Source organism: Vigna umbellata, chromosome 5 (assembly GCF_029865625.1).
Source record: "Vigna umbellata cultivar VRB3 chromosome 5, Vumbellata_1.0, whole genome shotgun sequence".
Classification (NCBI taxonomy): domain Eukaryota; kingdom Viridiplantae; phylum Streptophyta; class Magnoliopsida; order Fabales; family Fabaceae; genus Vigna; species Vigna umbellata.
Window position 1 is genome coordinate 32,785,562 of NC_142169.1, and position 23,420 is coordinate 32,808,981.

Sequence of the window (23,420 nt, forward strand, 5' to 3'; positions counted from 1 at the left end):
TTTGTATAATTTTTTTATGGGTGAAGGTGAGATATTTAGAATAATATTATAATTTAGATAATAACTCACAGTATTTTGACTTCAATGATGATTCATTAGTGCAAGGTAAAAAGTTGGAAGAAATTTTTATTTGATTGATGGCATGTATACTTTTTGATTTAGTAGTGAACACTTTGTGTTACCATGAAATCGAAAATATAGGTCAAAGTGTTAATATTCCGTGAGGCTTATTTATCATTTTATTAGTATATTCGATAAAATACCTTACATTTAATTAAGATATAATTTGTATTTAAATAAAAATTCACAACATTTATGTTATAATGCATGATTGTTGATCATAATGTATAATTATTTATAGTGACGTGATATTATTTATTTTTTCGGGACAGCCCTAGCGGATAGTAGGATTTGGCAATCCCTTGAGCGGATGAGATATACTTGAATCAATTGATAAGAGAAAACCAAACACCTAGCCTAATCTATTATACCACAATTAATTACGTTATTAAAAAGGGACATAGTTTAAAATGTTTTTTTTTATATATATAATCGATTAAAAAATGAAAAGTAAATAAAATTGATTTGTTTTAATGAGTGATGATAATCGAAAGACGAGGGACAGAGGTGGATTAAAGGGGGCCAATGAAAGAAGGTTACGTTGCAGTAAGGCATTTGTAATTTATTTCTTATCGAGTGAGAATCTCACTGAGACAGTGTTCTACATGTACGTACGGCCTACACTCACTGACACTACCTACACCATCATGCACCCACATGCTCAAATCACTTCACTTCACACACTCCAAACTTCATCCTTTCGCTTATCTCTCTCTCTCTCTACTCTCCTCTTTTGTTCCTTTCCCGGCTCTTCTTGGAAAAGAAAACTCTTTCTGCACTGCACCTACCTAATACTCCAACTCTTCTCTGCACTTTCCTCTGTCATTTTCATATTTACCTTCTTATTAATCTCCAAACCCTTTCAAACTCAGCTCTTTTCGTTTATCTCAGTAATGCACTGTTCATCCACTTTCACTACACTATTCACTGGTTACCCTACTTACACAGCTCCCTCTCCATAATAACTTGGATCATATATGCTCTAATTACAAAACCTCATGTATCATATCTCTACTTGAACTCTGCTTTCTCCTAAGAAACTTACTTGCTTGGGTGTAATATACGTCATATCCAGACCCCACTTAAGTTCACCAAGTCATGGAAGCAGTTTACAGGTTGAAACCCCTTTTGCCTTGTGTTGAGGATGTGCTTAGAGTTGGGAACGCTGCCGTTACTACTACTTCTGATATGCGTCTAGGAACAACAGCTAATTGTTACCTGCAGCTAGAAGCACCTGAACCCAACGTAACCGAGTTAGATATGACGGATCGGATGGTCAAGATCCAGATCGCCGATCACCCTCTTTATCCAGATTTACTCTCTGCATACATAGAATGCCGAAAGGTACTGTTTCTTGCGCCTAACTATCGGGAGAAAACAACCAAATTTATGTATAATGACGGTAAATGGTAATTCTTTTGAAAGGTCGGAGCGCCGCCGGAACTGGCGTGCCTTCTTGAAGAAATAGGCCGAGAAAGCCACCGCATGAATGTTCGCCGTGAGAAAGGGGACGGTTCTGAACTTGACCAGTTCATGGTATGTTTTAAATTTTCTCTTTGGATGTATTTATTTTGCTTGGTTTCCAAATTCACTGGAGGGAAAGTCGAGAGATTGAAAGCAAATCAAGGATGAAATCGTTGTGACGGTTTATTTATTTTGGTTAAATTTCTGGAAATCAATCGGAGGGGATACTTGTTCTTATTTTTCCTATAGATAGATATATAGATACATGCATACATGCATTGCCGAGGTGTTTCTGTGGTATCTTTGAATTAAGATTTGAATTGTTGATGTTGTCGTTACCCGAAAGGAAACGTACTGCGAAGTGCTTCATAGATACAAGGAGGAGTTGTCCAGGCCCTTCAATGAAGCGACTTTGTTTTTGGGAAACATGGAATCACAACTGAGCAACCTTTGTAATGGAACACTGATAAAGTCACCCGATAACAACCGCTCCGGTAAATACTCCATTCATTTTCATGCTTATTCCTTTGTGCTGTGTTGTGTGCTTGGTTAATGTTATCAGTGTGACTGCTGAGTCATGGATGAAACTCTATAATTCTCAAAAACTAACAAATAGCTAGATTAAGGAGCCTAGTGTATTGTGGATTTGACTCCGTTATCTTTCTTTGTTCTAAGTTGTTATTATTGATTATTCTGAAGTCTGAACATAGATGGTCCCTTTTTGTACGTTAAAGATAGAGTCAGAAATGTTTAATTTGAACACATCCACTCCCCGCTCCCACTGCTAATTCAGAGACATGCTAAAAGAGAACTTACTATACTCATCTCACGAAAGAAGACAAATTTCGTTTTTGCAACGGTAAGATCTGATGAATGATGCGATTTAGAGAGATATAAGAAAGAAAAATAATAGTTCTATAAAAGTGTCATCTGTATGGCGTATATTTATTATTAGTTTTGGAAAACAACGGTGGAGTTATTCAAGGCATTTCGTAATTCACAGCTACCAATCTATAGATGGCTTGCAGTCTATAAATTAATTTTATATACATACTTATAAATTCTTTTTTAACTTTGACCTTTAACCTGTATATGATGTAGTTAATTTTAATTGAATAGATAAATCATTTTATTTTATTTAGATATTCTTATAGAGAAATGGATATGTATTATTAATTTTTGAATGACATTAGTTTTTTCGAAAATTAAAAATATTTTACTAGAATTAAAAATTTTCGTACTCTGTGTGAATTTTTTCGTGAATATTTTGTGGGATTATATGTAATTCATAGAAAAATACACAGAAAATGTTTCACAAAGTGAGAAAAGTATTTAATCTCACTGAAATTTTATAAAACTGAAATTTCAAGGTCACATTTAATTTTTAAGGAATTCTTACTATGAGTGGTCGTGAATATTATAAAGTGATTCTGGGGTGTTACATTACATAGGGTCTTGATCCTTAGTTTGTTATTATTAGCATCTGAAATAGAAGTTCCACATATAACGGTGATATTTTACCTTCGAAAAGTATTTTGAGAATCAGAAAAAGAGAAGAAAAATGTGAAAAGGAGCATACAAATTAGTTTTTTTGGCTAAGGAAGAATAGAGAAGAAACAGTTGAAAAGTAAAAGAAAAAAAAATTGTAAAGGTTTTTTCATATTCTTTAAAAAAAAAGGAAAAAAAAAAGAGTTTACTCACAAGTTAAAACTTGTGAGTGAATCATTCTGTAAAAGCTTTTTCATGTAACTTTTATACTTATTTTTAATGTGTATAAACTAAGTTTAGTGTAGAACGAAACCCATATTTTCTGTAAAAAAATTAGGAAGAAACTTGTCCAAATTCACTCCTTATATATTATTATGTTATATTCCGCATGTTGTAATCAAACAATCTCCACACAAATATGTTTGATTCTGCAATGAAATAAAAAAATTAACGTTCTTTCTGAGCACACTATCTTCTGTCCATACCATTTGGTTGTTTTGTTCCCTCATTACAACCTTGCTATATTAAAACACAGTAAAAGATTTTAGATTGAGAGATAAGAGATCTTGTAGGTTAAATGAAAATGCTGTTCAAGAAGCTAATTTAAAACGAGATGAGTAAAGTTTCTAACAGTAACAAATTTTTTTTAGTATTTTTCTTATAATTTTTTTATCGAGATCTTAAGATAAAGGATGGAAAATGTAAGCTATATAAGTATGTAATAATAAAAAAGAACATTAAAAGATTTGAATAAAGTAATACGCATTAAAGATGAACACAATTTTTGATTATATAGATGAACGTATCAAAGAGAGACCAAAGAATAGATATATTTATATGTATCTATTTAGGTAAAGATAGATAAATAGAAGTAGTAGATATCCATGAAGACAGAATTGCGATTTTGCTTGAAAATGAAGTATTTTTTAGGGTAACCAAGTGGAGTTGGAGTTGTATTCTAGCGAAAGAGGTTAAAGCGTTACTTTAGCATCTAATAATAATAGGGTTTATACGTACATGGTCATCTCTTTCAACAACGGTATGTTCTCTTCAGCAATATATAGTTGTATGTGTTGTGAATGAGAAAAGTCATTTGAATTTAATTTGTGAGATGAAGTAGGTGGTGGGGCATCAGAGGAAGAATTAAGTTGTGGAGAGATGGAAGAAGTTGAAGGTCGTATATCTTCTTCTTTAAGTTGCCCAGGTGATCAAAATCTCAAGGAGATGCTCCTTCGCAAATACAGTGGCCATTTTAGCACTTTGAGAAAGGAATTTCTAAAACGAAGAAAAAAGGGTAAGCTACCAAAGGATTCAAAGATGGCACTCATGGACTGGTGGAACACCCATCATCGATGGCCATATCCTACGGTAATTTCCATCATCTATCAGTCCAAATTTATGTCTTCATCCAATTCTTAATCTTGATTTACGCCTTTTCTTATCTTTTATCGTATATTAGCCTTTTCTTATCTTTTATGATACGCTGCTTGCTTCAGAAAACGGGATGGAATGATTTTGGGGAATTGGATAGTAGCCTTTTTCAGTACTTGTTCATCTGAACCATGTCTTTCTGTCACTTTTACTTATCTAACTCTATAACATGCATGAAATTTTATGACCGGCCGCACAAAGTCACTTGTCTATAATTGAGCAAGCATGGGTACTATTTTAAATTACAGAAATAATAGTTCATTTACCTGTTTGGTTCATGTACCTCTTTACATTACGAAATTTCTTGTTTCAGTCCTTACTCCTACCCTTTTTAACTTGTTCTAGCTTCTACACATCATCATGTTAATCTGATTGGGTTTCCCATTTTGGACAGCAAAACAGATTAAAAATGCATGTTTAGACTACAATGCTGTAATGCACTGAAAGCTCCCATGGAAAAATAAATCAAAAGGACAATTAGTTACTATTTTGATGAACATATGGTGGATATAAGTTACAGGAATTGCATGATTTAGCGGTATGAATTGTTTGAAAGTTTATGAATGATACAGGAGGAGGAGAAAGTGAAGTTATCAGAAGTGACTGGACTGGACCAAAAGCAGATAAATAATTGGTTCATCAATCAGAGAAAACGGCATTGGAAACCAACTGAGGACATGCGATTTGCCGTCATGGATGGGTTAAGTGGTGTTGGTGGAGGAGCTATGTTCATTTAGTTCTGCAACTTGCAAGAGTTCTTCAACCATCTCACTTCACAATGTGCTAAATTTTGGACTTTTTGAAGTATACGTTTACATAATATAATTATCAAAGTTGTAGTTATGTCAGTGTAATGCATCATTGTTGTCCAGCATTCCGGAGTTGTTCTTTATTTTATGCCAATATGGCGCTGAAGAAAATGTCTCTTTTCGCTAGAAATTACTGAGCTTAGTGACTGTTAATTCTTATGTATGTATGAATGGCGATAAATATTATACTACAGAAATGTTATTCTTGATTGAAAGAGAAATTATTGCTATAGCTAGTTCTGAACTACAATTTTCAGGTATGTAAACTGATAATTTCTTTACATGTGGAGAATTTGTCATCTCATAGACACCATCTCACGGATTGTCTCATAACACCAACTTAAAGAAAACAGTAAAAGCAACGCCTTTTTAATTCTCATCGTTAAAAGTAAGAAAAAAAGTTTGTTAGAGTTATGATGAGCTGACAAAATCTTTGGATATCAAGAGTTATTGGTTGTAAACGGGACGGAGATGGTAGCCCAATTGTAAAATAGTTCTATGACGATGCAAACACTGGGCTAAAATTTCCCAAATTTTTAGAATTGTTTTAGTAGGCTTTTACTATTTTTGCTAAAAAGTGAGGCCCAAGCCCAATCCAATAATCACATTAACAGTCACGTTTTAGACCTCACTTTTAAAAACCATAGAAGTAGGACAATCGATGAAGAGAAGTTGCAACCCATTTCTTGAATTTCTATGGGCATATTTACAGTGAAATCATCAAACAGGTGGTGGTCTACCTACTATAGTTCGAAATTTAGGCATCTTCGTTTTGTGTTCAGTTGTTAAATTGATCTTATTTAATTGGTACAAAGGCATAAATCTCAAATAACTAGATAGAACAGGGGATATTTGTGCCTGTATATCAACTTTCAACTACACAACTAATAGTTTACAGGTAATGTATTTATAACGAATAAGAGTATTTAGTGAGTTTATTTCAGCGAGTAATTTATTTTTTATATATTATGGTTAATATATCTGAATATGTATTCAATGTAAGTTGTTTTAAAATGAAACGAGTGTTTTTTTTTTATCAATTCGCCGTGAGGAGTTGTTGTAACTTCTCCACGTACAAAATGATCTGTATTAAAAATCGTCACATAACTAAAATATTTGAAGGTTTTTATAAGTGGGTAATCTCTTAGAATTAATGAGTGTGCCCTTGTTTTTATTGTTTTTAATCGCATGACAAAATAATTAACTAATAAAAAAATTAAATTATTCCCGTAAATAAGTTCATTTCAGTAGTTCATGGACTATACTTGACCAAAACCAATTAATAAATTAGTTAAAATCTGAAAGATCATTTTTATCAACTAAAATTTTAAAATTAATGCTTTTGTTGAGTTCTTTTTCTTAGGCGAGTTGAACAAAATTAACCATTTATGTTAGATGTGAACTTTCATGGAAAATTAGACAGAAAATATTTTTATATTTAGCTATATCATTATTTTTTTGTGGTTAATTATATATTCTTCTTATTACTTAAAATATTTTAATACAAATTAAAATAAAATATAAACCATATAATAGTTAAAGTAAATACTACTGCATATGTATAATATATATATATATATATATATATATATATATATATATATATATATATATATATATATATATATATGTATGTATGTATATGATAAAGATTATTTTAGTTGTTTTTAAAATGATGTTTTAGTGAAAAGAATTCAATAAAGATTTGCAATCGACATTAAGATAACCAAATGATTATCTAAATGTATAAATGTGAATGTGTATTTTCAAGGATTCACAATAGAAAAGAAAATTCAATCAAGAAAAATAAAACACACAAATAAACAAATTGAAACATGATCGTGAAACTTTTCGTATATGAGGAGTCACGAAATGTATATTTCTTATATTTTTTTAGCTTTGTAATCTAGTATTCTCTTCCTCCACTCTATCACTACTAGAGTTATTCTCCTTTGTCGTCATACCACCATTGTTCATCTCTCATTTTATTATTAATTAGTTTCATCATTTTAAGTAACATTGTCTTTATATACTTTTGTCATCATTTTCTTTCTCTCTTTATTTGCTCTCTCTCACTTTTTTCATTGGGTGCTCTATTGATAAACTTTGTTTGAAATATCCTTATATCTAACTTGCATACGGAATTTTGGTTCAACTAGGTTCTGGATGATGGTTGATGGTGGCTTGTTAGTTTGCTTTGGTTTCTATTTGGGTGGTTGAGATGGAAAAGACAAAATAAAATGTATTTCTCACTGTCACAAAAATGATACTACATTGATTCTCTAACAAGTGATATAGTTCATACAACTTATAGTTCCATCAACCAATTAGAATATAAAAGCATCTTACAACATCAAAATCTACATCGGTTAAATAATTTTTAATTGGTGTTATATATATCCATTGTGTAATAATGAAAAAAATGAGTGACTGAAGTAATGAATATGATAAGAAAAAGAGGTGATTAACCCTAAAATCAATAATTCACGATGAAGAATCAAATAAAGAGAAGTCTATAAAAGAAAGTGATAGTTACAATTTACCTTTGTTAGTAAAAAAACTTGAATTTATGTTAAAAAAGAAAATAAGGAAAAAGAAAGTGTCCCATAAAAGACAGAGGTACAATTGTAAAAAAAATATAATTATTTTTCATTTAATTTAAAACTTGTTTGAATGTAGTAAACATTGACAAATCAATATAAAAAATATCCAAGTTATCAAAAGAATGGACTAAAGAAAAAATAATTTTGTATTTATTTTAAGTAATCAAGATATTGTTATAAAATTTTAAAATTGTAAGTTATTTTAAAATTTTATATTGAGGCAATATCCTTTATAATACAATATTATAAATGTTTTGATAGAATAAATCATTGTGATGGAGATCCTTCTGGCTCTTGCATGTTTAATGGAGGAGGGATGTAGGAGATGTTGCGGAAGCTTGTCGAACAAGAAGAAGAGTGACAGAAATGAAATTGGTGGAAAGGTTTCCCTAAGACAGAGGAGAGGTTAATTCTCAAGGAAACATGCGTCACTCTCCCAAACCCAATTGAAACCCTAACTAGGTTGCTCTAACCCTAAAAAAGTTTACACTACTTAACCCGAATGTCTTATATTACTTGACCCGAATACTACTTTGTACATATATCTCACACTAGAGTTGTCTCTTGTTCATAATAGTTTGAACTTTATCAGATGAGACCCAATTTTCTTATATTCTCCTAACTATAACCTTAATTATTGATCCCTTAACTAGAGGTCTTCCATAACATTATGTACAAAACTTTCCATTTAAATAGACTATAAATGAGTTTTTATATATATGAGTTATTGTTATATTTTAAATGGTTTCCATTAAATGACTTGTCATATAATTTCACACGGTATCTTAGAGTGACTTTATTTCTTTTCATGACTACCTACATGAATTTTTGTCCTTATACAAGAACACATTCTTTGATTTACACGTTTATAACTTATTTGCACAAAACGATGTTTATATATCTATTGAGTGAATCCACACGACTCTCTAAATGGAACCAAAAAGCAACTGATAAAAATGAATGAATAGAACTCTTTATTTTGAATATAAAACAAAACAACTCTTTTAATTTAAATGAAACTGTACAACTATTTCACATATTGGCACAACCATGTCGCTTGTCATCAAAGTTTGACTATGTATATGTAAAGCAATGAAACATTAATAATAATTTTTAAACTTATATCCGAAGTTTTCACATTTCAATATGGAAGTCCTGAAAGTTTTGTATTTAGCATTGACATAAAACATTGCCATCAGCTGGCTAGATTTTTGTTAAAAACTGAGAAAATATCATCAAGATTCACCTGTGAAGTATATAGGCCAATATGAACAACTTAGGGATCGTATATTCTAATTCTACTAATTAATAGACCAAACAGACAAAAGGAGACAGTTACAAAAAGAATAACTTTCAGAATTGTCTTCTGATAAACTCAAGGCATACAAGATTAAAACCCAATAAAAGTATTCTGTCTTTCCATTTAAGTGGACATCTTTTCATTCTTCGTTGATTTTCTTTTCAATTAGCATTGACATAATAGATCATCATTAGTATAAGACTAAATAGTGAATGAATCGAGTAATCCTTGAGATTATGATTATATTCAAACTTATTGCAGTCACCCCACTCCCACCACAGAAAAAAGCATTAATTCGCATCTTAATTATGAATATATGCTTGGGTAATTAGTGATCAGGTACAGCGATGTGAAGATATATGCTTGTATATCTTTTACTCTCTTCAACTTTTCTGAGGTCAAAGACAAAGTGGTATCTCAACATGTCATCATCAGCATATGTAAGTATTAGACCAAAGACAAACATTGATAGATCTAGGAAAAAGGCAGATAAGTTGGCATCCTTTAAAAGCAAAGTAATCTTTGATTTGAAAGGCAATATGTCTGCTAATATCAAAGAGAGGAATTTTTTAGGACTTCTCTTTTTGAGTGATTGCGATTTAGTGGATAATGAAGTACACGCAGCCAAACCAGCTCTGTGATATTCAGAAGAGAAAAAAATTACCTAAGAATCTAGTACAATTAAGCACCAATCAATACAATTTAAAGTTAGGAAAACAATTTTCAAATCAGGGACTGCATTGGAGTTATTTCATTTGAATATTTTGATGTTTAAGTTCAGCATGTCACATATTTTCATGAAGAAAATGCCTGTATCTTAAAAACAACATATTTCATGCTTTCAAGTAAAATACTTTCATTCTATTAGTTTTCACATATTTCAATCAATTTTAATGATTCAAAATTGATTTCACTGTACTGTTTTGGGATGGAAATACATATAAAGAAGAAACAGAAACCTCTAAAAAAATTAGTCCAGGTCATATCAATTCTTACATCATGAATGGTAGAATCCAGAACAACATCAAATACTTGAAAAATGAAGATAATCCCAAGTTTGTCAAATTGTGACCACCTTCACCAGTTTCCATCATATTTTAAATCAAACTAACATTACTTGTGTGTTTGAATTTACATTCAAGCTGGCATTCTGATGTGAGTTCATCCAATCATATATCAAGAGAGAAACTTTTCTGTTTGAACGCCTTGAAAATTTATAAGAACAGCTATTCAATCACACTCTCCAGCAGTTCAGTGTCTTTCGAAGTGATTCAGATTAAATTAAATGTACATTTCAAACTCACCAGCAGATTCAAAATTAATTTAAGTAAAGTTTAAACAAGACTAACCCCAAGTTAAGCAGCTCCTGTAGCAATTCCATGAGCATCCTTTGATATCAATGCATCGTTACATACGCATGTTAATTTTCCTTAATTAGAATATGAAGATGAGCAAAAAAGTGTAGAGGAAAGCGTAAACACAGTATGCTAGCATGCATGTGGTTATGGCTCGGTTGAGGAAGATAAGATCTAAAACACAGAATCTCTTTCATATAATTTATTGCAAATTCAAGAACAACAATATGTAAAACACTTAAGTTTTGGTGGATGAGATACAAAACAGTGGGACATATAAGTGAAAATATTAAGTAAGTAACTTAGTTGCTATACCACATGACCCAATCTTCATCTTAAGCAGAAATAGATAACATGAAATTAGTTGGTTGACTAGAGCTGTTCCTCAATGGCAAATTCCTCGATCATGTTCCCATGGTTGAGGGGGTTGAAGGCTTGAATCTCGGAACATTTGTTGGGAAGGATCTTGGAAGCAAGGCCTTGATCCAGTGAGTGCATAGGGACAGGATATTTACGTGCGATGACAACCGAGTTGATGACCTCATCGGTGGGGTGGAAGACGGTGAGGACCTCAAAGCCTCGAAGATCGCAAGGCTCAATGACAGGGTAGAGAAAAGCCCTTGCCCCATGAGCGCTCCTTAGCATGAGAAGTGCTCCAGGGTTCATGTGCTTGTCCAAGTGATCGATGATGCGGTTTTTGCTCTCCTTGTCCATGCCCACAAGGGCTGCCAAGTAAACAACCTCGTACTCCTTCAAAGCGTTGGAGACATCCAATATGTCAGTGGTGTGAAAAACCATGCGGTTGGACAAGTCAGGGTGAGAGGAAACCAAGCGCATAGCGTTGGAATTGGCTAAAGGGTCCATGTCATAGTTGTGAAATGTGGTGGAAGGTAAGTGGTTTGATGCCAAAACAATCGAGGTGAGAGGGAGGGGTCCAGAACCCACGAAGGCGATTTTGCTGGGGACATGGGTGCAGTGTTGGGTGAGGATAGTGAACTCAAGGAGACCGAGTTTGAGGTAGTTTGAATAATAAGGAAAAATATGAAGGTTTTGAAGAGGGTTGTCGTATGAGCCTAGGAGGGTTGAGTAGTGGGTCTCTAAATGGCCTTCGGCTTCACCACAGAGTTTTATAAGGTGAGATCTAATCTCTTGCACGTTTTTGTTTAGGTTTGTGACATCTATTGGGCTAGGGGGTATGCATGTGAGGACTAGTTGGGTGAAAAGCATGTCGACATTTTTGCAAGGTTTCAGACTCTCGAGGCTCGAGATTTGTTCATACAGCCCGCAGACTTTTTCAATCAGCAACTCTTCCTCGCAAACCATGTCGACACTATGAGGTTATTGTGATGCTGTGTTATGGACAGACTCAATCTCAAGATAGATAGATAGATAACACAACAAGCACACCCTTTGCAAAAGCTCAATGGGGTGATCATATTTAAGCCCAACTGTGGGGTCCACTCACTTCACCCTTTGGAATTGCCTTGCTTTTTTATTCTATTTTTCGGATATTGTTATGCCACCAAATATGTTGCTTCTCCTCTGCTCTATCATTTTTCTCAACATTATCATTCCCATTTTATAGGTCTTGTAAACACGAACTCATATCTTTTATTAAATATGCCTGTAATTAATCACCTGTAAAAATGGCTTCCTAGTTTTCTTCAGTTTTTTTACTAACTATTATTTCATACACTCCACGACAAATGATGTGATTTTTGTTTATATCTTCACCAGATATAAGAGAGGGTAACACTTCAGTTGAAACTGGAAACAACTTCTAAGGTCTCATACACACAACTATATGGTCTTATCTATATTTCAATAATAAGGCAGTGCCGCAGCAACTTATACTCTTCTTCTTGTTTCCTATAATTAAGAGGATAGGCCAAAAAAGCACACAAAAAAGAGAGAAGATACGCAAAAGAAAATATTTAAATCAAATGCAAGTATGCTGTTTTGAACCTTTCCATACCGCGACAGGGATGGGGTATAATGACAAAAATACAATGCACTTTCTAAACTAAATTTTAAGAGAAAACTCTTCAGACTACATAAATTTGTATGTTCATTCAAGACTTCAGAAAATTTAGATAAGATTGAAAGATAATATTAATAACATAAAAAAAGTATAATAATATTGTTGTTGAAAGGTTAGTAACAAATATCAATAAGATATAAGTCCAATAAGTCGAATTATATAAGTGATTGATATCATTATCTATTCAAAATCTAAATACAATGAGTTTTTCATTTTTATATAATGTTTTATTTTCTTATTTCTATCTAACGTGAGATTTAAACTCACACTTAAAGGTGTGTCAAATATCAAAGTTTAACAAGAAATAGTTTAAATTGAGTCAATACTTTTTTTTGTATATTTATTTTGTACAAGTAATCATCAATAGTAAACAATATTTGAAAGCATTTGACATTTTTGAAGTAGATTTATAATTTATTTTGTCATCCTTCTCACAATTATGATTATGTCATGATTTTGAGGACTATTTAAACAACATTTTGTATGCAGACATTTTTTTTATCAGTAAAAGATTTAAATTACTCATTACTATAAATAAATAACATATACTCTTATAAGTGTGTCAAAATATGAAAAAAAAAAGTATGGGTAGGGTATGGAGAGGTACAGTTTCGATAAGTGACTCAGTCTATGATTCCAAAATGTTTTTGTTTTCACACTGTCACGTTTGCATTTTGGTTCATTACAAGGAATCCATCCCCTTATAAAAGTTTGAGTACATGTATGGTTGTCATTATAAACACTCAATTCTATTAATTTTCTCTATAATAAATATATATTGTCTCTGTCAATGTTGATTGGTAACATAAAAGAAAGATTTAATATATTTTTATAAATGATCAAACTATGCCAGTAAACTCTGTCTATATCTTTAAATGGTCTGATATATTTCAAAAATGTCAAAGAAAATCTTGAATACTTTAAATTCGTTTTTCTGATGATGATTTCCATCAGTAGGGACAAAAATTGTCAGATACAGCAACTATCATATAGAGGTATAACTCTTCTCATTCGATCATCGCTATTTAAAAGCTGTTGGAAGAGTTTTTATTTCATATGCAAAGTGATTGCGTCTTCATGACAAGACATTTTCAATAGATTATTACAATAATCTTTTGTTAATTTGTACGAAAGAGGACTATTTGCAATGAAAGCGGTAAGTGATAGTTACTACCACCGCCATATGTTTTTAACAATAAGAAATAACACACACATATATTATATTATATTATATTATATTATATATATATATATATATATATATATATATATAATATTAAATATATTTCAAATATATTTTAATAAAGATATAATAATTAAAATAAATCTAATAAGACTTGAATATAAAAATTTATATTATACTAAAATGAAAATGAACTATTAATTCTAATAAATTCTTTCAAAAAAAAATTTACTAAAAAAATTAATACCACAAAGACATAGGTTCAAACCCGCATAACAAATTCAAAATTTTAAAATAATAAATTTTAAAATCTTCTTATTTATATGTTAATTAAAATAAGTGTTTTGATTTAATGTTCGACCCAAGTTTATCATAATGGTTTTCAAATTTTAAATATAAGTAAGTTTTTATTCATTTCACACACGTTGTTCAATTGAATTGGGGTGTTACTTGCAAAAAACACTCTAATGCTAAAGTAAGTAAATGTCTGACAATGGTGGTTGTTGGAGTGACGGTGGTGGCTCTATGTGCTATTGGGTGATGTGGCCACTGCGTTACAGTGGCTGCTGGCAGTGGACAGTTCGTGGTTGTCCAAAAGTCATAAACTAATGATGGGTCTGCTAGAGGTAAGCTTGTGTTGAATGAATTGTCTTCTTGTTTTGGTTTCGTAATGGATTACCTTATAATGATGCTTGTTGCCAATGATGCTTGCTGCCAATTTGAAATTGTTTTTGTTTAGATATGATATTACAATGATACTTGCAACCAAATTGGAATTGTTTTAATACTTGCTGCCAAATTAGAATTGGTTTAATGGATTGTCTTAGCTTACATGTGTTTTAGTAGTTCTTATAGGTTTGGTTTTCATAGCTTTCTGTATTTTGGTGCACATCATATGATGACATTGTTCATTCTAGGATTATCATTCCATGCATTGCTTCAGTTTTCTCATGAATTCAAATTTGTTTTGCACTAGCTATCATTTCAATTTTCATTTCAACATTTTAGTTATCATTAGCCATTATAATTGTAATCTAAACCCATTTCTCATGAGTTTTTCTGTTGTCGAGGGTCTATGCATGTTATAACTTCACCGAGGGAGAGTTTGTGGTTGTGCAGAAGTCCTAAATTGTTAACTGCCGCACGGATTATCGAGGTAAATTCTGAGTCATTCTTTGTTTGTATTTGAGTTCTTTTATTTAAGTACTCAAGGTCTAGGTTTCTATTTAAATGCTTACACTGAAACAATATAAGGAAAATTAAATTTGAATTTTGTATAAAGATGGATCTCCATATATGCCTAATTATCTAATTATCTAGATATGGATTGTTTATTGTGTTATGCAGGTCTGATAATTATGTGAATGTTGAATACATAAAATACAAATTGCATTGGTCTTTGTCTAGCACTTACTGGTGAATAAACTAATGGATATATATTTCGGTAATTATCGACAGTGAAATTACTAACAGATTTTTGATCGTCGGTAAATCGTCGAAAATTATCTATTACTGATGGATATTGGTAGTTTTCGATAGATTTTGTCCGTCGATATTTTATGTTTTTTTAATAAATGTGAAATCAATGTAACCAATTACTTGAAGACCATAAACCTGTATTAATAAATTTCGAGATAAACTTCTGATTAACACTAATCTAATTATGACCTAACTGGTAATAGTCTAATTTAATATTAACATAATTATCCTTAACGTTATCTCCGTTTTTAATCACCATTTAATCTTTTGACCGATTTCTATTAATCGTGGACTAATTAATTATCTGATTATTAGGGTAACCTAACCATTATACTATATCTTATACCTTAATATTTGAACTTATACTTAATTTTTTTTATCATTGTAATAACAAGTTATTTATCTTTGGAAATAATCTAGATTTGGTGTACAATTTTATTAAAAATGACTTAGGGTATTTCGCTCTTACACTATTATATTTTTTTCTCATTATATTCACTTTGCCTCTAATTTATAAGGACATTCTGATTGTCATTTTCTTACATCATATATATAGTTCCAGTTATGCAAATCATGAATAACGAAATTTTGTTTTAAGTATTTTTTTTTTCTTTGTTCATGTTTTGGACATGCTTTAAAGGATACTGTTTATATTATTATTGTTTTTTATTTGTGTATTCATCATTATATTTTGGCTCTTTTTTTTTATATCTTTGACTTATATTAATTGTGTAGTTAAAGTGTTTCTTGTGCTTCCAAAACTCAACTTAAAATTAGATTGTAATCTAACGGAACGTGTACACTGGCTCATTACAAAGCAAAATTATTTAATTTTTTAAAATAGTTATACTACTCTATACAAAATTAGAATTCAGTCACAATTATAATTCTGAAACTTGCGAATAACTTATTGACATTATCTTTGTTCTATCAGCACTTGTTTGATAGTCCGACACAACATGATAACCAATCATATTTTATTTTAATTTAATATTTATTTGACCATAAAAATGAAAAATTTATCCAATAAATAATAATTGTGATTTCTCTAATCAATCAAATGAAATTTATCACCGTAGAAAAGTTTACTTTCGTAAATTTCTTTATTTTTCAAATATTCAAAAATTTTATTTTAGTTGCACATGTTTTTTAATACTTATATTGTTAAAGTACATTTGTTCGCTTTGGAATTTATACGATTTTCTCTTTTAAATTTTTTTAGATGATTGAAGGAAAAACAATATTTAAACTGATTTTAACTTTGACTTCTACTTTAAGTTCGTTAAAGTATTATTTGTTTTTGAGTTTGAAACTTTTACCACAGTTTTATTCTTGTCTCACACGATTGAAAAAAAAAAGTATTTAAATTAACCTCAAATCCTAAACTCTTTTCTTATAAGAACAAGTTGTTCATGTGTTTAATAACATTTAAATGTACGGTGAAAAATACCCTGTGATGAAGTTAATCGTATTCAATTTGTAAAATTGTTAATATAGAAATTTTGTAAAGATGAATTATTTTATTTGAGTGCGTGTCTTGAGATTTATAATACATGTTACAGGTTATTTTATTTGAGTGCGTGTCTTGAGTTTTTATAATGCATGTTACAAGTTTTTAAAAGTGTATTTGTCATTACAAGTGGTTAATTAAAATATGAGGGAACATTTTTCTTATATATGTTATTAAAAGATAAAGGATTAAATTTGTTTATATTAGTTATTCTTATACTTACAAGTGAAATTGGAATCCAGTCTTATTTTAAATTTTGATATATTTTGGTTTCAAGTTTTAAAAATTAATAAATACAATTATTTTAATCTAACTGTGTTATTTTTTTATTTGTTAAACGAGGTTGCATATTGATATTTGAGTTAAACAATTAAAGTGTTATTAGGAAAAAACGTTTGACATGTACAAAAAATTAATACAGTTAAATTAGAAGATTATATTTATTAATTTTTAAAATTTGAAGAACAAACTATATATATCAAAATTTGAGAGATTGATAAATTTAATATTTAAGAATTAAAAACATATTTAACTAAAAAAAAAATCAATTTTACTCACTTTTATTTGGTCAAATAATACCTTTTAATGTAATTTATTGCTTTTCAACCATGTCAATGTTATGAATATTTTATCTAAGAGAACTTACTCTTGATATTTACTTGAAATAATTTTAATACGTATACAATTTTTTTTATATAATTTTAGTGAAAAAAATAGCATTATCATTTAAGCATAAAATATAAAATATACCATATCATATTACTATACAGTACATGTTAAAGATAGGAGAAAATAACACGATGTTATTTTATATTTATTTTTTTGTTCAATTATTAATTTTACTAAACAAACCAAATTGAATTAGCTAGCCCATATATTTTTAAGAGCATGTTGGATGAAATTTTAAATAAATTCCTTATTACAGAAAAAAAATGAAATTAATTCTCCAACATCTAAAGGTAAATTGTGTATAGATTAATTTGAAGAAGTTTTCTTGACTTCTCTAAATTTGTATTTCTTTACTTGTTAATTTTATAATTTATGTATAGATTAATTTGTAGACATTTTCTTGAGATGTCTAATTTTTTTTATTATTTTACTTGTTAATTTTAGTTTATAAAGAAACTTATTTCATTTTTTTTTCATCTTTTCCCCCTAAAATAATTCAGAGAAAACTCATCCAATTCCTTCATCCGTCATCTTCGATATGTTCATCCATTATGGATTAGCCTTTCCTAAACAAAACATAATAGAGATTTAAGGGTTATACAATAATTTAAAATACTTTTTTTTTCCAAAAAATACAAATAAGTAGAAAAAGAATCAAAGAGTAATTTTAACATAATTATTTTCATCAGTTTTTAAAATCTAATGGTTAAAACTATCAAATAAGAAAATAAAAGTAACACAAACTATGCAATAATGAAAAGTATATATTAACAGAAAAATTTGTACCGTAAAATATTATCCTATAATAGAGTTTCTATTTTATTTATTCAACTGAATTAATTATGTTGTTAATTTTTTTTTTAATATTTTATCTCGTCATGTTACTTATCACTATAAATTAAGAAATGTATAATTTTGTATAATAACACATTTTTTCAATAATTAGTCAAAATAAAATATTCAAACTACTTTTAACTTTAATGTATAATGACTAATTTTTATGTAAAGTTATTAAACCATTTTTTACATGTTGTAATAAGGTAAAAATGAACATTTCTTATTGCATCACTTTTATATGAACACCTATGTAATTACCATTAACACTTATCTCTGACTTTGGCACATTAAATGATGATAGGATTTGGTACATTAACTATAATATTGTTTAATATTGATAGCAAAACTTTATCTCAAATATATTAGCCTATAGACACAATTAAAACGATGGGAAAACATGTCACTCAGATAATAAAACAAATTAAACAACATGAACTTAATTAAAAAAAATTAAATACACAAAATTTAATTAAAATTACTGAAATACCCAAAGTTGTAGGAAACTTTAAACTTAATTAAGTCTAAAAATACATATTGGTTAAAATAATTTAAAATCTTGAGTAATAGTTGAAATTCAAATATTGATCGAGTAGTGTATGAGAGTTGTTGTAAAGATTCAATTTTTTTTTTTAAAATAAAAGAAGTTGAAAATCAAATTTCATAAATTCTAAAAGAATATATTGTATCATAAAAGAGCTCCGTCATGTTGATTCATAAATATCTTATTGAAGAATTAATATATTGGTCCAGATTTTAGAGCAACCCATGATGTGAAAAATACTTCAAACTTTAGTTGAATTACTTTTCATTATAATTAATGCAGTCAATTCATAAGTGTTATTTTTGCATGATTTTAAAACGACTAATATTAAAATTAAAAAGTTATCATGCATAATATGCAAGATAAATATAAAAAACTTTTATATTCTTTTCCCTTTTTACCTGTCTTTAATTTTGCCATATTCCTATAGAATGTTGCATATTAGCTTGATGACTTTATACTATTAAATTTCTGGCTTTTTATGTCGTGTGATAATCGAATTTTGTGTCTTCTTTCATTTGTTGGACACGCGTGTCATGATTTGCATTTTTTTTTCTTTTACTCGATCACTTGATTTGATCCATATAAAATGTGTTCATAAGATAAATATTTAATTTGAATTCAGTAGAAAAATAAACAAATAAACCTAAAAGTACCTATTCTACACTTTAATATTCGGTTTCCATTACTTTTTTTTTTCATTTCTTGTCAATATTTTTGCCACTTATACAGAAAATGTCGTTACGAACGCTGTAAGGACACAGTATGGGCACTAACAAAAAAAATAAATGAATCTGATAATGTTGACATTATGATAAATATTTATATATATATATATTAATATATTAATTTATCGTAATCTCGATTCCTTCGCTTTTCCCCCTCCATTTGAATGGTGCGAATGAGACGTTTTCATTCCCTTTATTTCGTGCAAGCAAGTTTCATTAATAACGCATTGCCTTGTACGGTTGAAGATGAATTTCTCTCGTATTGCCTTCCTTACACGAAATAAACAAATGGTTTTTTCTCTTTTACTTTAAACAATGAATGACGCAAATGAAATAATAAAAATGTACCAACTGAGTTATTGGAGAATTAGCAAAAGGTAGTAATTTTTTATATGATAGATTGGATCTAAATTCAAGTACATGATTAGTGATGCATGATGACGCACGATGGTTATATTCTTCCCCAGCCGTCCATGGGTTTTGGGGACCTCTGTGGCTGAGAAATTGAAAACTGAAGGAAGTGGCTCCTCAGATATAGACATCAGATATAGATGTCTGGGGTGGGAATAGGGTTTGGGAATGTGCATGAGTGAGAGATATTACATAAATCTATATTCTTTATTGCTATTTTAAAAATGTTATGGCTGCCAAATTGGCCACTTCCACTTCCACTGTAACGGCACCAAATGCGATTACTCGACGCTGAAACTAAAGCGGAATAGTGGAAATGCTTTTGTTTGTTCTTTTTTAGTGTGATTGGTGAGTTGAGGTAGCTTTCGGTTGGTGGGGCATGAAGAAAGTCAAATATACTTGATAATTTGTTTTATACAGTGAGATGTGTGGCAGCCACGAGAAGGCGTGTGGCTGAAGGAGCCACGCAACACTGCTTCTGCTTCATTCGTTCCTTTCATCATCAACTACCCACGCAACCTCTCACCAAAAATTAAACGTAGAGCTTTCAAATTCTTTCTCTCAGCATCACAGATTCCATAATTATATAGATATTTTTTTATGGTTTGAATATTTTGCTTCTATCAACCCATGAAGGTGCATGCACTGTAGCTATAGAGTGGTAAGGAGGAGCGGATGCACGTTCGACGAAGGAGGAAGAGACTGCTCGGCTTTCAACTGTGGAGCAGAGTGATTTCCAAACTACAGTGACGACGTTGACCAGGGAATCAATATTATTCACAAACAAATTTATTTAAATACATGTGTACTGTATAATTCAAAGTAACTTAATTATTTGCTAATTTATTATCTTAAAATAATTTTAATTCAACAATAATTTATACTAGTTTATAATTAAGAAAAGAGGATATATTCAATTTCAAAATAATGACATTATATAATTCATATAAATATTACTATAACACAATAAAAAATCATTTTTCAAGTTGTTTTTTATTTTGTTTTATTTTTGTTAAAGAGTAGTATAAACTGTTACAAAAATAAAATAAAAGTATAACGTAATTTCAAAATGTTTTAATTCTTATTTATAGATTTGTTGCCACTTAAGTGATGGCTTGAACAAGGAGAATCACCATTATATTTTTTAATTGGTTTTTCGTTTATCAATGCGATGGACTTAATTGGAATTTCTCGCTCAAGCTTCGTTTGGTCGTTTGAGTGATCATTTTGAGTAGCATATAAATGAGAAATTGTTTAAGATTAGAAAAACTTTGTTTCTGTTTAATTGAAATCAAAAACTTGATTTGTATTGTTCATCTTACTCAAGCAAGTGATATATATTTTCATCAAGTATGACCATAAGTTCATGAGATTTTGTTAAAATATTATTAATTAGTAATATATAATTTTAAATAATTAGATTTTAATAATTAGTAATGCTATAATTATTATTTTCTTAATTATTTTAGGCCAATGAGGTAAAAGTTGAAAGAGAATTACAATTCAACTTTAACAACTTTAACAACTTTAACAACTTTAACAGACAATCTTGTCATTATTGAAGAAACATGACCTGATAATTTTTCTCTCTCATGTAATTAAATCTTATCATTCAAGAAGATGAAAGAATGCGAGTCAAATACTATCATTTCTTTACATAAATTATCTACCCTTAAGAAACCTTATATTCAATGTTAACAAATATGATCGAAGGTTGACCAAGAAGTTAGAAGGGAGAAGCATAGTGCAATGCAATATAGAGGAAATACATTTTATAAAGTGAAACAAGTGCACAACATGTTCGACAGTTGGGCCTGCTTTATACAGTGCTATTTTTTCTTGTTCAATCATGTTTTGAAACATAAGATTGGAGCATAAACGTTGAAGAAAATCCAATTTAACAATGTTGTAAACTTACGACTTTCATTTCACTTGAGAAAATGTAGATATTTAGAAGTTTTGGTAGAAAGTAGATTCAAACATTGTAAGCTTTCCATCTAAAAACATAAACCGAATACGTTTGACGTAAAAAGAAAATATTGTATGTTCATAATTAATGTTGTTGTTGGTTAGTTAACTGAAGCCACTTAAACTTTTCTTTCTAGAGTCGAAGAGAATGCAACAAGAAATGAAGTCCATTAACGACATCGTATAGCATTAGCCCTACTTTACCTCCAAACCAACTACCGGTGTGACTTCCGACAAGGTAACCAAGTCTCCCAAGCTTTTGCTCCCCAAGGAAGCCTCCAGCATAAGTTCCAAACAAAGTGCCACTTCCCCTAAAGAAACCCTCCATGAAAGTACCACCATAGTACACAGATTCAAAAAAATCCCATCCTGAAGAGATCATAGGACCCAATCTGTGTTTGGCGTTACGAGAAGCCAATTTTGCTGCCTTTTCACCTTCTTTCTTGGCATATTTCACAGAAGCACTTTGTGACAATCCCTTCTTCACAACATCAACAAGTGCAGATTGAATTGCACCTTGCTTTGCTTTTTCAACACGAGCAGCTCTGATATTGTAAAAGTAGAGCTTTGCACCTTCCTTCACTGTACATGCTAACGTTCCAGAAGTCATGTCAAAGCAATTTAAGATCGTAAACTTCCCACTATGGGATGATGCATTCTCACCAACAAGTTGTCTGCATTGTTTAGCTAAAACAAGGAGCACCTGGATATTAGTAAATAATGAGCAACAAGCTCAACCTTAGCAATTATTTGTTACTACTGATGAGTAAGTAGTAAGAAACTGGTTAAGGATGAAAACAAGTGTACTTAAACTGGTTAACCATGGAGATTACATATTGTATCTCTCCAAAATCCACCACATTAATGATCACATATAAAATTAACATATGCACATAATACTCAAAAAAATCCATGATTAAGAAGACATTTTGTCTCAATTTGTAAACTTTCCAAATTTGTAAGAAAAACTAATTATGCAAACTCTGCCAGATTAAGATCAGAACCAAATTGTTCACGAAAAATTAGTAAGCAATAAATATTCACTGTCCAATCGTGCCAGATGCAAGATTACGAGTAATTCACATGAAATTAATATAAAGGGATCCGAATTTTTTTTCTGTTTTCCTTCCTTTATTCTCTACACATTAAAACAAAGTAGAGATGCAATGATCATTGATGTCTGATACATTTTTGAATCTCATTGATGTCTGTGACATTTTTTAATCTCATTGATGTCTATAATTAGATAACATCAATCTCAAATGCTTCAAAAAAAAGAAGAAAAGGAAAATCAATTCTAGTCACATAAACAGAATACATAGAATAGGAAATGAAAAATTCGGTACCTGTGACGCTAAAAGCAACGATGGCAGTCACTATGGTTAGAAATCGAACTTTCTTCTTCTGGAAAGCCAACGGCATGGCAGTAACGGAAAACGAAATGTAACGAATTATTTGGAAATTACTATAAAGTAAACAATGA

General features: G+C 30.2%; 3 protein-coding genes across 5 annotated transcripts; 1 reads left to right on the top strand and 2 right to left on the bottom strand.

The window, feature by feature from the left end:
- The first annotated feature begins 772 nt into the window (after positions 1-772).
- Positions 773-5,544, top strand: LOC124838974 (homeobox protein knotted-1-like 1). 3 transcript variants are annotated; one of them, XM_088091524.1, is made up of 5 exons: positions 773-1,464; positions 1,546-1,656; positions 1,931-2,078; positions 4,184-4,440; positions 5,076-5,544. In XM_088091524.1, the coding sequence occupies exons 1-5, from the start codon at positions 1,219-1,221 to the stop codon at positions 5,238-5,240; spliced, it is 927 nt and encodes a 308-aa protein (XP_087947650.1). In that variant the 5' UTR covers positions 773-1,218; the 3' UTR covers positions 5,241-5,544. The 3 variants fall into 3 exon arrangements, with proteins under 3 accessions (XP_087947650.1, XP_047170661.1, XP_047170663.1); XM_047314705.2 differs by having other exon boundaries at positions 775-1,464; positions 4,190-4,440; XM_047314707.2 differs by having other exon boundaries at positions 777-1,464; positions 4,193-4,440.
- Positions 5,545-10,745: 5,201 nt separating this feature from the next.
- On the bottom strand, positions 10,746-11,993 carry LOC124838978 (nicotianamine synthase). The gene has a single exon (XM_047314712.2). The coding sequence runs from the start codon at positions 11,891-11,893 to the stop codon at positions 10,943-10,945; it is 951 nt and encodes a 316-aa protein (XP_047170668.1). The 5' UTR covers positions 11,894-11,993; the 3' UTR covers positions 10,746-10,942.
- Positions 11,994-22,042: 10,049 nt separating this feature from the next.
- LOC124838963 (uncharacterized) lies at positions 22,043-23,359 on the bottom strand. Its single transcript, XM_047314692.2, has 2 exons — positions 23,284-23,359; positions 22,043-22,624 (listed from the first exon to the last, which is right to left on the bottom strand). Exons 1-2 carry the CDS (start codon positions 23,357-23,359, stop codon positions 22,071-22,073), a joined length of 630 nt encoding a protein of 209 aa, XP_047170648.1. The 3' UTR covers positions 22,043-22,070.
- Positions 23,360-23,420: the final 61 nt, after the last annotated feature.

Coding starts and splice junctions, on each gene's coding strand:
- LOC124838974 (XM_088091524.1), top strand. CDS start 1,219: ATGGAAGCAGTTTACAGGTTGAAACCCCTTTTGCCTTGTGTTGAGGAT. Junction 2,079..4,183: donor ACCCGATAACAACCGCTCCG/GTAAATACTCCA, acceptor TTAATTTGTGAG/ATGAAGTAGGTGGTGGGGCA. Junction 4,441..5,075: donor ATCGATGGCCATATCCTACG/GTAATTTCCATC, acceptor TGAATGATACAG/GAGGAGGAGAAAGTGAAGTT.
- LOC124838978 (XM_047314712.2), bottom strand. CDS start 11,893: ATGGTTTGCGAGGAAGAGTTGCTGATTGAAAAAGTCTGCGGGCTGTAT.
- LOC124838963 (XM_047314692.2), bottom strand. CDS start 23,359: ATGCCGTTGGCTTTCCAGAAGAAGAAAGTTCGATTTCTAACCATAGTG. Junction 22,625..23,283: donor CGTTGCTTTTAGCGTCACAG/GTACCGAATTTT, acceptor TCCTTGTTTTAG/CTAAACAATGCAGACAACTT.